This window comes from Lates calcarifer, linkage group LG6, assembly GCF_001640805.2.
Source record: "Lates calcarifer isolate ASB-BC8 linkage group LG6, TLL_Latcal_v3, whole genome shotgun sequence".
In the NCBI taxonomy this organism is placed as follows: Eukaryota; Metazoa; Chordata; class Actinopteri; family Centropomidae; genus Lates; species Lates calcarifer.
Window position 1 is genome coordinate 7,047,463 of NC_066838.1, and position 16,003 is coordinate 7,063,465.

At 40.1% G+C, this 16,003-nt stretch overlaps 1 protein-coding gene across 1 annotated transcript in view; it reads right to left on the bottom strand.

Annotated features, from left to right (window-relative positions):
* Window positions 1–262: 262 nt before the first annotated feature.
* cfap74 (cilia and flagella associated protein 74) overlaps window positions 263–16,003 on the bottom strand; it is a 50,011-nt gene continuing 34,270 nt past the window's right edge. The window contains exons 23-39 of the mRNA XM_018675147.2: window positions 14,944–15,031; window positions 12,534–12,707; window positions 11,905–12,038; window positions 11,451–11,718; window positions 9,590–9,724; window positions 9,342–9,475; window positions 8,749–8,883; window positions 7,507–7,616; window positions 7,345–7,400; window positions 5,877–5,996; window positions 5,636–5,791; window positions 5,341–5,479; window positions 3,949–4,103; window positions 3,676–3,808; window positions 1,590–1,723; window positions 1,260–1,394; window positions 263–1,069 (exon numbers count right to left, since the gene is read on the bottom strand). Coding sequence (XP_018530663.1) covers window positions 971–1,069; window positions 1,260–1,394; window positions 1,590–1,723; window positions 3,676–3,808; window positions 3,949–4,103; window positions 5,341–5,479; window positions 5,636–5,791; window positions 5,877–5,996; window positions 7,345–7,400; window positions 7,507–7,616; window positions 8,749–8,883; window positions 9,342–9,475; window positions 9,590–9,724; window positions 11,451–11,718; window positions 11,905–12,038; window positions 12,534–12,707; window positions 14,944–15,031 — 2,305 coding nt within the window. The 3' untranslated portion in view covers window positions 263–970. The remainder of the gene's footprint in view (window positions 1,070–1,259; window positions 1,395–1,589; window positions 1,724–3,675; window positions 3,809–3,948; window positions 4,104–5,340; window positions 5,480–5,635; window positions 5,792–5,876; window positions 5,997–7,344; window positions 7,401–7,506; window positions 7,617–8,748; window positions 8,884–9,341; window positions 9,476–9,589; window positions 9,725–11,450; window positions 11,719–11,904; window positions 12,039–12,533; window positions 12,708–14,943; window positions 15,032–16,003) is intronic.

The window sequence follows — 16,003 nt, forward strand, 5'->3', positions numbered from 1 at the left end:
TGATGGGGTTTATGCTCTGGGTTTAATAAATAAGAGTTTGACTGAAGGTTTGTGTTAGTGGAGAGATGCTCTTCTCTCTCTTGTCTTTTGGAAACAAACAATTTGATTCAACACAAATGTCACAAACCACCGCAGCTTTGTCCTGACTTAGGGGTCATGGGAGGTCACCAAGGCTTTACAGTCCTATCATGATTATAACTTGGCTCAGTTTTCACTTTGCAAAAGCCTTGAAGAACCAAACTGATTTGACAAATTCTTACTTTTAAATTCTTTACTTTTTTTATTGTAAGAAACCAAACAGAAAAAATAAAAACGGATTAAAAGACTGTTACATCATTATTTTGTATGAATGTAGGATTTACTGCTCTGTAGAGTCATATTCCTGACCACATTATATTACCATAGTAATATAATATGTAAGATTATATTCAGCAAATAAAAAGTTTCAAATACTTGTGTAGGTTATAAATGTTTTCTCAGCTCCATGTGTGTAATATTCTCTGTCTTGTAGTAAATAACCACTGCAATCTGTGTACTGTTTGAATGGGAATGAGTTAGTATTTAATAACATTATTTTGTAATGCCCATTTTATTTTAAAATTTATTAATGGTTCAAATATAATGCAAATGTAAAGTGTCGAAGAAATAACACTACTAACTTTGTGTTATATTAAAATCTTTAAAACTGAAGCAATGAACAAGAAGGTATAAAGCCAACAAAATGAAATCTGTAGTAACTAATTTTTCTCTTCTGTGTTATACACACAGCTACTGAATGAAATGGTTACAGCTAAATTTTCAGACAACACATCCACCTTTAATAATTAGTTAATGCAGGTTACATATACAGTATATACACTACATCATGTGTCTTTGTGTATTTTGTGTGTCTGTGTGTTTCTGTGTGTGTGTCAGTGAGTGTGTGAGCAGATTTCCTCACTGGCTGTCGTCCAGGTTCTGTAGAGGTCAGTCAGGTGGTGGAGACCGAAGCCATGAAGGTGACTCTGTATACGCTCCTCTCATCCCCCTTCAAGGTAAGAGACGCACATGTCTGCGCCACCTCATACGGCTGAAACACACACACACACAGAGAGAGAGAGAGAGAGAGAGAGAGAACTATCAGTGAGTGCAGAAAATGACCAAATCCAAACTGACACACCTTCTAAGTTATTTTCATGAAAACATGTCTGTATGCTCTCTCCTCTGCAAAGGCTGATTTTCCTGTTGAAGAACAATGACAAACATCATCTCCTTCTCACCTTGTACCCGCTCTGAGGGGTCCATGTGACAGTGATGGTGCGTTTGAGTCCTGCCTCCACGCTGCCTTTGCTGGGCTCCACACTGAAGCCCAGCTGCTGAAGAGACGCCACATTGTCCCAGTGAAACTCACCACTCTGAGAAAGACAGAGTGAAGATGACCAAACAGACAATAAATAAAACATTTACAGAGCAGCTGTATTATGAAGATATTAATACACTGAATAATAATGAAAAAACTTATTAACCCTATAATGATGCATCATACTTGATGAACCATACATCAGCTGCTGGTTACATATCTGTGTGAACCTGTGTTGATGTCACAGTACCTTCTTACTGGGCTGTGTGGAGCTGATGCAGCCCACCTGCAGCTCCCTCACCCCAGGTGTGATGGTGCCCCCGCTGTATCCAGCCCTCAGAGTCACTAACACAGGGATACTGGGCTTCTCCACCACCTCTGACTCTGATGGACAGGGACATAGCAGCAGCTCTAACATCAGTACTTTCATGTCACTTTAAATCCACAAGACCAGAGTCAGTGGAATTTTCTGGCATAGTCAATCTTCACCCTAGCTATCCATTTTACAAAACGTGGAGTGATTTAGATGTATCTAAATGTGTATGCAATATTAGTAGTGCTAGTGGCATGGCTCTAGAAATGGCAACACTGATCTGGTTGGTGAGTCAGTCTATCTGTTGTAGTCTGTTCCTTTTTCTTCTTTTTGACCCCACTTTAACAGGGCTCTGCTTTTTAACTCGCATCACAAACAGTCCAAATCAAAATACCTCAGTCGCTGATTCTGTTACCTCCATATATTTTCACTTTTACAAAGTGATGAAAAGCATGTCTTGTCTGACATGAGGTCAAAGACTGTAGCGATGCCCCGTCTCTACCCAGAATACTACAAGTTTGTTGAGACAAAAACAAAACTCAGTTCCTTTTCTTCCTTCTCTCACAGCTGATTGTCATCAGTCACAATAGATATTAGATCTAATGATAAAGACCAAAATAATTACTCAGAATTTAAATCATGAATTAGAAGTGTTTACATAATCTCAACAGATTATCAAATTTATGGAAACAGAATTCGCAATAAACACTCTCTAACACTACCACTGTGGTCCATACTGAAATATCTTAACAACTACTAGTTGGAAATTGGAATAAATGTGGTTCTTCCACGGTCCCTGGAGACCAGAGACTCTTCTGACCTCTAATTCATCTTCAGATGAACTGTCCTGCTATGTGGCTCAGACTTTCCATACAGCACAATCATCAGGACAAGATTATTATTTTACCCACTTTGCTTTAATTACTCAAACTGAGATGGTGAACATGATAAACATTATACCCTCTAAAAATCAAAGTTTTAGCACTGTCATCATCAACATGGTAACATGTTAGCACTAGCATTTAGCTCAAAGCACCAATGTGGCTAAATACAGCTTCACAGAGCTGCTGGTGTGACTGATGACATCCACTGGCATCCATTCATTTATTTCATTATGTTATATTTTAGATTACCTACATACATACTTGAATATTTTTTTTTCTGATTACACATTTTTAGATTTTTGCATTGGAGATTTTTCAAACCAATATGCACTGGCAGATAAACCGTCTGCCCACATGGTTGTCTTCATACTGAGCTGGGTTTCTGCAGACACGGGTGTGTTCACATATGTTTGTTGGTACATTGAGGCCTTGTAGAAAAAAATTTGGGGCTGCATGCAGGCTCTAGCAGACATAGGCATGTATACAGAAAAGGAAAAATAATTTAAAAAAATGTACAGTATAACATACATTTGAGATAAAGTTTGCCAACACACTGCCCTACAACTACTTCTGTCTTCAATCCACATATTCACACCTCAATAACATAAATTTAGCTGTGAGACTTTAAGATGTGAGAACTCCTCTCCCACTGGAGTCCTATTCGTGTGACACTATCAGAGCTCAGGGTCCTCTCTGGTTGCTGATGCAATCTTAATACACCAACACCTCTTTGATTCAGTAACATTTACTGTAACCTTGTCACGGAAGTGTTCCTGTGTTCACACATGGATTCTGTGGTGAAATATGATCTGACTGCTGGTGACAGGAATGAGGCCTGTCAGCACACTGTGATTAGCATAAATTACTACTTCACATATGCTGCTCTTGTTTGCATAAATCATGGAATGAGTCTGGGAGTTATTAGTCATCGTTATAGAGTCAGTGCTTTTATTTTCTCTGCATGAGTTTCCTGTCTTACTGGAGCTTTCAGTGTCTTAGAGAATATGCTGAGGTTGAATCACTTTCCACAGATATACAGCTGCACTGAGCTGCTCCACACTGACTGTGTGTTTCATTAAACTCTATCATTTCTATTACACCAGCAGTGAAGGAAGAAGAGAGGAGGATGGAGGCTTTACCTGTGAGCTGAGTCTGACTGGGTATCAGTGGAGGGAGGAGGGATTCGATGGGCACCGTCAGCAGGTCTCCTCCATGTAAATACATGTTATGTGAAGAGGCAGCACCCTTCAGACTCACCACACACACTTTATTCTGAGAGACAAACAGGGTGCAGTCAGTACATGTGGATATGAAGAACACAATGGGAGAACAGCATGTGGTGACTGTTACAACCAGTGATTAAGATAGAGGTGTGTGTTTGAGTTTATGTGTGTGCACAGTGTTTTTCTGACCTTATTCCTAAGCTCTACAGTGAGTTTGTCCGAGTAGTTAACAGACGGGTGGTCAGGCTGAAAGGTGACAGTGATGTCTTGGCTCTGTCCTGGAGCAACGCTGCCCTCTGCTGGCACCACACTGAACACACTCAGCCCACTGTAGTTCTGGGTTCCTGTACAGGACATAAAATATACAAGGTTGTTATTACTGTGTCTGCTACTGTTCTGTCTGCTGCTGGTACAGCTGTTGAACTGATGAAACTGTGGCTGTGGTCTTGATCTCATAACTTCAGTGGGTTTTTACATCAGATGTCACAGTTGCTGACATCCATAATGTTGATCATTTGGATATGAGAAACACCAGTTATCATATGACATATACTCATTATGACAGTACAAAGGAAGTACTTAGTCAAAACTAGTTTGCTTTATTTTTGTTGTTCTGGTTGTAATAATCAGATTCTAACAGTGTTAATCAGCACTGATACTCAACTGAGAATGAAAGATGATCTAAGGTAAAATTAAAGCTCATTGGAGAAATGTTAAAACCTCCACATTCATTAGAATGAAAAAAAGAAAACATACTAAACATACATACATCGCCCACCTACAAATACTGGATCTAAAAATCCAATAAAGATACAGGCCCCTGCTCATACTTTGTTTTCACATAAACACGCAATAAAAACAATCTTGTTTTTTTCTCTCTTTTTCAACAAAATGAATGTGAACAAGATACATACTGAGAGAAATGTTTAACAGTTGGAAAAAATCTGCCAGTGCTCTCTGGTGGACAAACTATGTAATGGTGACAGTGTACTACAGCGGCTTTTTACCTCTCTGCATACATTTACACTGATAATGATATTATCTGCAATAAACTAATTAGCCAATATATTGGTCTGGCTGATTTAGTGGTCGAGCTAAAATGTAAATAATACTAACATGTAATTACGTAAATGAAAGATCAACTTTCAGACACTGTATTTTTTTTAACATACAGTATAAGCTCTTAATGTAACTTCTGCTTTTTTGTACAACACATTTTAAAGCTTAAAATAGTAACACAACAGGTTCACTGGGAAAACAAAAGCTGGTTGTTGATGTGTAGCTACAACTGATTCATGAAAGCAGAGCCCTTAAAGTCAATTTGTATCTACATCTTTTTGCATATGAAATGGTTTTTACCTGGACAGTAAAAACACAGCAGAGTATATTATCACTTACTAGTAATAGTTCAAGATTTAACCCAGAGTCTAAATATAAACTGAAAACAAACTAAACCAGGGATGTAAAAAGATCCAGGACTACATGAGAGCTAGAGCATGTTGTTAATGTGTCCTCTTCCACTTGGAGCTGGAGCAGTCAAAGTTTCCCTGGTGGACTGGTGAAGTGTTAATTACATCTTACCCACAGGAGGCTGGAGCTGAGGGTCTGTGTAACTGCCAAGCAGGAGGCCCACCCTGTCAGCTCCACCCTGAGGCCTGGAGGGACAGACACCGGCCAACAGCACCCTGAAACCCACAGCCACTGCTGAGCTGTTCTGCAGCTGCAGATAGAACAGGGCTCAAAGTCATCACCACGGCTGCAACCTCCTCAAACACATCAGTGTAATCACTTCATATTAACTGTTTTCTTCTCAAGATTTCCTCAAAACCAACAGAAACATATTCCTGTTGAAGAACCTGGCACACTGTTGACTGACCTTTATGACCTGTGAGGTGCTCTCCTTCTCCAACACATAGCCAAAGTCAAGCAGACCTCCAGGGTGGGACGAGGTGACAGCAGGGACCACACCCTCCCCACGCAGAGTCACCTCCAGGGTCATTTTCTGGCTCTGGATCTCCAGAGTCTCACAGTACTAGAGAACGGTGGAGTAAGGTGCATATGTTTAGTAACATAAAACTATAAGCCAGTGCTTCATGATGAATTCACTGTTGACCCACCGTTTTCTCCAGAGTTGGACTAAAGGCCAGAACCAGAGTATGTTTCTCCCCAGGTCTTAAACATCTGAGAGCATTAAGAAGAGAGAAGGGACCCTGTATGTCCAGCACTGATGACCTCAGCTTGTAAATGGTCAAAGAAAAGCAGGAGAGAACACTCACTATTATTATTTATGACTATTTATAGTACTAGCCATTTACTATTAAGACATATTTTATTGTGTTATTTAATTTCTGGACATGGACCAACCAGTACAAAGAGATGTTACCGATAAGGTATGATAAGGTATTTGAAATATGGTAAATCTGTTTAAATCTGACTTAAGCCTGGATTAACCTCATAGGTTTTACAGTATACGTCTGTTCAGAGAGGGACGAGAGGTAAGTTTGTATCAAAACCTGTTAAGATTTCAGAAATATTAACTTTTACCTCAAGACATTTTATTTGTTGACATAACCACTCCTATTAAAGGATGATTTTATTTATCCAGGTTTGAGATATCTGTCTTTGAGATGTATCATTGACAGACAGGAACTGAAGTAAGACACTGACATGTAGCAAAAGTCCCAGACTCAGACTTGAACCGGGGATGTTGTGTTTACACAGTCAGCATCTAAAACTCTGAGGCCACCAGAGCAGCCTGTCTGAGATTTCTAACTCCATCTAAATACAATGACAGTTAACAGGATTTCATTTATGGCGCTCACAGCACTGAACATTTTCATTTAAAATTCTCAAAAGCAGCTTCTGTTTGTGCCCCCACACTGTGAAGAGTTTTCTTTAGAAATGCTTTCAGCAGAGGTTCATATAAAACCTGTTCACAGTGGGATCCCCTGGTGGCTGAATGATTAAAGTGATGACCATGAACGGCAAGGTCCCCAGTTCAGATTCAGCCAGAGACCTCTGCTCCATGTGTTCCCCCCTGTTTTCTGTTTTTCTGTCATCTCTCTACTATCCAGTCTGAATAAAGGGACAAAAAAGTACTAAAAACCCTGATGTTGAATTAGTGGTTTTTCTTTGCTGTGAGCACCACAGATTAAAATCCACTCACCTCAACTATACTGGGGTATAGGCAGAAATCACAGACTGAGATCTCAAAACCTGGACAAGTAAAACCCAGAATACCTGTGATGGTACATACTCCTAGAGGTAAATAAGAGACAATTCAATGATAATGTTTTGTGAGATTTGTGTGAACAAACCCCTTTTTATATTAAATAGATACCACGGACCTCACACTGTATGATATCTGCAGAAACCTATTTTAAAACTTTTACATCCTGAATGAACAAATGAATCTCAAAGATGTGAAACTGTAAAAGAAAAGTGTAGAAGGAATTGATCCGGAAATTCTAAAGTTTTTTAGTGCTGTCGGAGGAGCACAAATAAATCTCTTTCTAAAAATGGTTAACAATTAAGACTACAGAATGTGTTAGAAAGGCTGATACATATGTATTGGAGAAAGGATACGTCCAAAGATCCCTTTGAAAAGTTCTGAACTGTGAACCTCTTAATCACTTTCTCTCCTAAAAACAGAAGAAAATACATAAAGGTGTGTAAGCTGAATGCACAGGTGAACATTTACAGTATATAAAGAACCACTGAGTTACACAAACATTCAACATGACTCACCCACTGCCACCTGATGGAAGTCCATGTTCCTGTGTCCACTGTTGGATATCAGCAGCAGAGAGGGCTTGACAGCAGGACACTGCAGCTTCAGGTGGAGAGTATTGAAGGGACTGAGGAGATGTTACAAGATATGAAATAAGGAATACAGGTAATGAATGACAGAAAGTGACAAAACCTGATACAGATTTATACAGACAATTGATTTGGTTAAATTGTTTTGCAATTAAACTTAATCAAATCAGAAAACACAGAGAAGACAATATCCTAAAAAAACTGAATATTTAGAGACTTTGAATAAAGCTGATCTTTACAGACTGAAGAAAAAGATGAAGGCAGTGTATCCATTTTGGATGCAGTCTTAATTTGTTCTTGATCCAGCCACATCAAACTGATGTGCTGAATATGAACTGATGTCTCTTCCACTCTCCTGAAGTCTGTGATCATCTCTGGACTGACAGAAACAACACATTGATGAGTGGTCATTAGTGAGTTCCTCCTGTTATTCTTCTGTACTAACCATCCACTTCTTCTATTTACTGGATATACATACAGATTGAATCACTACTGTGTTCCAGTGTTACAATGATGAAGGCCAGACCAGATGTGTCCACCATTGTGGAAATCTTGAGTTTTGGATAAGGTCAGAACATCTGCTTGGCAGCAAACAATCTCCACAAATCAGCACAATGATGGTGAATTAGTAACCAGGCACTTAGTTCATATAAGAAGCTAATTTTACTAAATGCTATGCAGCTCCAAAATTCAATGCAAATTCTAAACTGCATTCTCTAACTGGGAGAAGCAGACAATCCCAGACCCTTGTGACCCTCAAGGGCCTCAGACCCTCAGGGGCCCAGGAGACCAGAAGCTCTGGGTTTGCTGTAAATCAGTGGGATTGTACTAGGTTAGTAAATTGCAAATTTGTAATTCAAATTTTGTAAAATGCACCACTAAAACACAAAATTCAAAAAGTTTGAAGAAATAGTCAGACATTCTGTAAAATATATGCACATTTCAATTAAGCGGCTCGTTTAGCACAAAGACTGGAAACATGGGGGAGCCTCACTCCATCTAAAGGTAACAAAAACCACCTGCTATTTTAAAGTGTTAAAATGACATGTTGTGGTTATATCCCAGATAATTTCTTGGTCAAAAACAGCAACTTCCCTTGGGGTTGAAATGTTTCCTGAGTCAGCCACAGTGGCATGAACCAGAATGTGAAGAGAACCGACTCAGTGTTACCTCCATGCTGGGGGGGCTTGTCTGTCTTCCTCAGGGGGGTCTCCATCTGATATAAAGCAGGGGATGATGTACTCTCTGTAGCGCTGAGTGAAGGAGAACAGCAGAGAGGACCTGGCATCCTCATACTGCTCTGACCTACAGGTAAAAGACATTTAAACAAATCAACAAACACTCCTTAAACTCAGCACCTTCTCATCCAGGTTTCCCAGTGTCGTTGAGATATCACAGTGTACGTGGTGTGATCCCTGCAAACTAACAGAAGGGGATGCTGATGAAATCACTGAAGAACTCAAAGAAGAGACAATGAACAGCTCATAGCTTTGTGTGTAATTTATATTTCAGTGTTGTTGAATTTCTGACCAAGTTAATTGGGTGTAGCCTACTTTCTCACACAGACAGGCTTTTAGGAAGGATGTGAGATATTTCTTTCATTTATTCTCTTTTTGCTGAACTAATCTTTGATATGCAGCAACAGAATATTTATTAATTAACTTTTACTTTAGTGGCTTTTCAGTTCAAACTAGTCATGTTTACTGAAGTAATTTGTGATACAAAGTGAGGAATAAGAAAAAAAAAAAAAAAAACCCTCATACCCCGGCTGTACGTCGGTAGGATTTGGCAATTCAGCTGGTTGTTCTGTCTCTGATTCGTCTGATACTTTGCTGCTCTTTGGACTCACAGATGCTTTTTTTCCTTTACTGGATTCCACTGGCGTCTCCTTTTTAGTCTTACAACACACACACAGACATGACTGATGGGTTCAGACTATGATTAGATGCATCTACATTCTCTATGTTCACATCACAGGAGGTGATCGGAGTAGACGGCTGTGCAGTTTTACCTCCTGTCCAATGTGTCTGTTCATCTCCACCTCCCTCTGACGGAGCAGCTTGGCTCGGCGGAGGAGACGCAGCGCCTCCTCTTTGATCTCCTGCTCCGACAGTCTGGGTCTGAACGTCACCTGAACCAGGCATCTCTAATGAGAGGAGAGATGGTGACATATCAGGAGGTACTCATAAAGACAGACTCTGAGCACAGGATAATTAGTTTTGTGTTTTGTACAAATTTTCAGGAAACTTTAGAGTGGCAGTCAGGTTGCAGTACTCTTACACCCTAGTGATTTCTAATTTAAACCTCTAATTCATATTTCAAAATGAATGTTTAAATTAGTTTTTGAGAAGTTTCCTTGTTCTAGAGTTTCTCTGGTGTGGATCAATTCAAGCGGAAGGAGGTTTATAATCCCTCTGTTCTATAATTGCAGACTATTTACTGGATTTCTCCCAGTAGGCCTCTGTTATCCAACTGGAAAAAATGAATACAAAGAATTAATCTCTTCTATAAACAGTGTATGAGCTTGCAGGAAAGCGTTCTTCAAATGCAGCTATCACAACTCACAGCAATAAACTGCACTGATGTTCAAATAATCTGTTCTTTGAACTTTTACTGCACCACATGAATATAAAGATAAAATGAAGATTCACTGTTATGTGTACTGTGTTCTGTACTCATTAATACTGCAGGAGAGACAGTACAAAACAAGAAGCATTTGTTCACTGCTATCATAGGTCCAGAAGAGGGCATCATTACACTGTAAAGGCTTCTGTTGTAGCAGCTATGATGGCTATTTGTCTCACTGTTATTATGTGTAACAGTACTGAGTTGAATTGATGATGATTTTCCTCTGAGATCTGTTTGTTCTGTTTTGTTGTCATAATATGTCCCAGGTTTGTTTTGTCCTCAGGTGATTCTGATTAAAGGTTAGAGTCAGAACAAGGAACTAGACCAGGCATCGTCTAAAACTTTAATAATGCTTTTGCAAGATTTCATTCATGTGTAAAATGAAAAACAACCTCAGCAGATCAAGCTCCAGAGGATCACTTAAAGTGTGTAACATTCACAGGGATCTATTGGCAGATATGGGATATAATATACAATAATATGTTTTCATTAGTGTGGAATCACCTAAAACATCATTGCTGCATTTTCGTTCACTTAGAACGAGACCACACCACAGCCTGTCACAGCCTGTTAGATGTCAGCTATTACCTACAGTTTTACAGTAGGTTGACCTGGTTGTATAATATTTAATAATAATCAGCAAACTTGCAGGAGGACTCAGGCTAGCTTCCCTGTCATCAGCAGCAGAGACACTACGGTGAGACTGTGTCTGTTTAAAAAACATAAATAAATTTAAAAAGTGTTTGTCCTGTCTTTCAGATGTTTGGGGTCAACGTCTGTCCATCTATGATTTTAAAGACACTTCAACGTTCGTGCCAACGTTTGTGGCAGCTTTTTTTGTGCTGAGCATGACAAGATGTCGGCCTGTCTTGGCCTGTGACAACAAAACACAACAGACTGCACACTGAGCTGAAATGAAATGAGAGCCCATAAACCAGGTAAATAACATAAATAAAATATTTAGTTTTCTTGACAGAGTAGCCTAATCAATGCCGTAATTGACACAATTTTATCACCTCCCGGCCATTGTCAATTCTGAGTTCAGGGGACACGTTTTCTGTTGGCTGCAATTTGCATTCTCACCACTAGATGCCGCTAAATCCTACACACTGCTGCTTTAAGGCAAAATAACCCTGATGACATAATCACTGACTAGTTGTTTAAGTGACATCATCAGGGTTGTTTCCTGAGACGAAGCTCCTGTAGAGCAGAGGACAGAGAGGTGGAGATGTTTTTTACTCCACCTGTCCAGGGAGCAGGCGTCCTGCAGACGGTGTGATGCTGATGTCTGAATCCTCAGGCAAGGTGAAGGAGAACAGCCTGGGTATCAGGGCGTCTTTGACCACCGGAGTGACCGGTTGTTTTGACTGGTTACGGTCGGTATGATAGTTGATCAGGTGAAGTGTGGTGGTGGAGCGGTCACCTATCGCTGTGGCTCCAAACTGGACTAGAGAATGTGAGAGCTGCAGTGGAGGACGAACGCCGACCGCTCGACAGGACAGCAGGAAATCTCTAAAGCCAGAGGAACATCAGTCGTTTAGTTATGAATTACTAAATAAAGACAGTGATCAGATAAACTGAATCCATCATATTAGACATGATAACCACAATCAATCCAGGCTCAATCTTCCCATAAAAAGGGAACAAATCCATATGTATGATATTTAATTTACACAGAATAAAGGAAAACAAGTCAACCTGTTAATTCCAGACTTGCAGTAGAGCTGGAAACTGTACTCTTTGGCCTTGTTAGGACTGAAAATCAGATCAATCTCCAGGGTCTCTTGTGGGAGCAGAGTACCAAAGCCATCATTGGGCTGGACCTCAATAAACTGTAGCATAGGAGAACACAAACAACGGAAACAGCTTCGATCTCCAATTTAACACAGTAATCCTAAAGATTTTTATGAAATCAAACTCCACTTCTGATACTATTCGTGGTCATCTTTTTTCGTAATAGCCATTCAACGTATTTATATTCAGTAATTATCTCTCGTATACAAGTTTTTCTTGGTGGTGGGGGGAGTCCACCATTCCTGTGCTGGATTCAGATTGCTCACCTAATCTTGAGGGTTTAATCACAACCTGTTTACACAACATCTGAGCTGGTAATGCAAATAAACACATCTAAAAAATGAAATCTCATAAACCTGTAACAGAAAGGATGAAGTTAGGACTGACTAAGTGCCTGACATAATTTACGTAATGATTAAAAATACTGTCTTCAATGAATGGTTTCCGGCTTAATTTCTGCTCGTACCTTGTAACTGTACTTAGTAACATTTAACCCAAGACAAGGTATTAAGTTCTTGTTAGTCATTCAGTACCTCTGGAACATTCAAGAAGCCGAAGTCCTGAGGCAGGAGAGACAGGTTGGTGAGGCGAACGCTGCTCTTGACCGACTGGTAAATGGAGCAGCATCCAAAGTCCACCTCAGTCCGGTCAAACTGCAGGTCTGAGGGAGTCACGACAGCCTGGACTGTGAAGAGGACGGGCTGCACCTGAACACATAAATATGAAGCATCTTCACAAACCATCAGCATCATGAAGAAAAATCCCTGTTATCGTGTCTGGTTTGATTTCCATGAAACAAACTGGTCCCAGTGACTGTTCTGAAAACTCTTGTGCTCTGGCATTACATTTTAAATCTTAATTATACATTTTCATATTCAGATTGAAGCAATGAAACACAGGAACATGGGACTAGCCTGAGCGGATGGTTCTTTTATTAAAAAATAAGCCTGAGACTTCACAAACATGAATATCTGCACTTGAAGTATTTAATGAATCAATTTCATGTTAAGGCCTCTTCAGTCCTCTGAGCTGAGATGGAGGCTTTCATGTGTACAGTCGTCCATCACTGAGCTGCTGAGATGTGAGACGCGTGTGTGTGTGTGTGTGTATTCAAAAAACAGAGAATAAGCTCAAAGTCAGATTTAGAAATTTAAATTTCGGCACCAAACCAACTAACTGTTTATCAGTCTGAAAATAAACTACAGTGTGTGTGTGTTCATGGTAATGAAGGAACATGTCACTCAGTGTGGCTCAGTGTGGCTCATTAGTTTTTGGACAGTGGAGCTCTAAGACACAGAGGAATAATAATTCACTGTTGGTTTTGGTCTTTTCATTGGGTTTGCTGACAAAAATACAGAATCATCAGCCTGGTCCTTTATAAATTCATAGTTGTAGATTAGGAAACTAAGTGATGTTATTTTTCTCAAACTGATGTCCTCTTGAGTCATGTCAGTGCTCAGTAAATGACCTTGTTTACTGCTGTCGGTGCCATTCCCATCCTGGCTGCTGTGGCGTCTGGTGACTATTCAACAGTGTGTGTGTGTGTTTGTGTGTGTGTGTGCGTGCGCGTGCACATGCAACTGGTTTAATGCCAGGAGCTCAGGGCCTGGGGCTGGGGGCAACAGCTTTGGTGCTCCACAGGAGCATCCTGGCCCAGTCTTTGGCTCCTGGTCAGAGCCACTCCACCCCAACCCCACAATCCTCTCCTCTCCTTGTCCTGGTAGAGACAGGGAATATAGGCTGGATGGGGAGGGAGAGGAAGGTGACAATATGGCAAGGAGACAGTCCAGATTTAGATTTACTGAGAAAGAGTACTGGCATCAACGCAACACGAATGTTTAAGCAGCTGCTCTGTGTTTTTTAATAAAGGCTGCTGCTGACGAGCTAAAGGAATTCAGTGGCTGTAAGCAGTTTATTTTCCACTTCAGGGATCCTGAATTGATCGTTTTCATATTTCAAAATGCAGGTTGGACCTTGAAGAAGATATTCAGATTTGGAGTTCCTGAGAGGAATGACACACTGGATCACAAATAGTCTCCTTATAAATGTCAACTGCACCATACACAACCAAAGTATATGTATATAAGTATATGTAATAACAATATATATTAGTCTACTAGTAATGGTGTGAACCCATGTCATGTCTTAGTAAAAAATCATTGTAAAATAGGGCCATAATATATTTCACTGTCACTGTCATTATCCCATCAAGACAACAATTAAAGTGACGATCAATGATCAACATAATACTGTACCAGGATCATTTTGGCCATAATACAACTTTAGGAAAGATCTGATCAAATATCATGATGTCTGATTGAACATTTATAAAAACCATTAAACATGTGGCAGTGCTGAGGAGCAGAATAAAGGACAGAGAACTGACTGTATGTGAGAGAGACTTTTACTAAGACTTTTACTTCCAGGAGCCAGGGTGCCTGAGTTACAGTAACTCTTTCCACTTCTGAACTTACAGTGATATATGCTGATATATGTTATATATGAAGCCACTATAAAACAGCAAAACCCCATGTAGGAAGGCATGAATTTAATAATTACACCGCAGAACAATAAAAATGTCTGTTAATCGATATCTGTTAATATATATATATATATGTACACTCAGTAGGATGAGAAAGTAACGCATAGTGTAAATTCCTGCTTTCCCACTTTGAGCTGCTAGAGACATTCTGAGTAAAACCATGTGGAGTAACCTTTATGCATGGCTTATTAACGCCCATGGAGTAACTGGGCCTTGGAGGTGGGAGATAATTTTAGCTTGTTACCAGCAAAATAGGTTGCAACCTTCAGTGGCTCTGTTTCTGTTGGGGACAAAGTAGGACACGAGCCCTGCATCGCTGAATAAGTACATTGTTTTCAGGATCGCAGAGAGTTTTACTGTGAAACAGACTGAATGTATATAGTGCGCAGTATGATACAAACCTGGCCTGCTACCTCCACTGTCATTGGAACCTCCAGGACTCCTGTATCACTGTCAAAAAACTTCTGTGCATCTTTGGATAAGGAGCGTCTGTTAAGAGAGGCAGAAAAGGCAGGTGTTGTTTTCTAACATTTCTAATATTTTCTCATAAAAACAGCTTCATCATAACATCATGAACAGAGGAGAGCAAAGACACCAATTACAGGCTGAAAACAAACACGTAACAGTGATTTTAAAGGTTGCTAATTAGTTTTTTGTTTTTCAGTGTATTGGATAACCAGCAGTCAAAAGCCACAAGCCACTGTCGAGCTTTTCAAAGAAAGATAAAGATACGGACCCTGAAGACCCATTACTTTACTTTAACCCACGACTGCAGGATCGGCTCGCCAGGGAAAGCAGGAGAGAGATGTAGAGCGCGCCTCCACACTACTGTAGGTTGTAGCCATGGTGATGGGAGACGTAAGTATGATTCAAAAAGGCCCAGTAGTCATGCACAGGCTTATGTAAAACTCCAGTCCCTCAGTATCCTCCAATGTGAAGAGCTGTTCTCGTGATAGCGTATATATTCACTGTATACATGTACTGTGTGTATTTATAGTTTATCATCATGGAAATAGTGGTCAAATGTCAAATGCAGTTTGTGGCTCAGATCTACCTCCAGCTCTCACTCTCTCCGTCCTCTTCCCAACATCCCTCTCTTCTTTTTCCTGCTCCTCCTCGACTCCTCTGTTTCTGTACCATCAGCTGTCTTCTCTGTCTTTCCCTCTTTACGCTCTTAATGCTGGTTGAAGGCTTGAGAGCTAATACTGTAAATATAACTGGTTTTAAGGCTCTCCAGATGTCATACTATTTTTTTTTTTTTTCAAAGCACCATAACCAAGCCTCGCCTCCAACAAATCTGCCAGCTTCAGGTTCAAGGACAGGTTTTGATTTCCCAGGTCTCATTTCAACACGCAACTGCTGTCAACACGCTGATCTACTATGACATCCTCAAAGCTCAAATAGGTCACTTCCCCACACGTCAAAATTAAATCTCCGCATTTACAAAGAAGAGTAATGAAA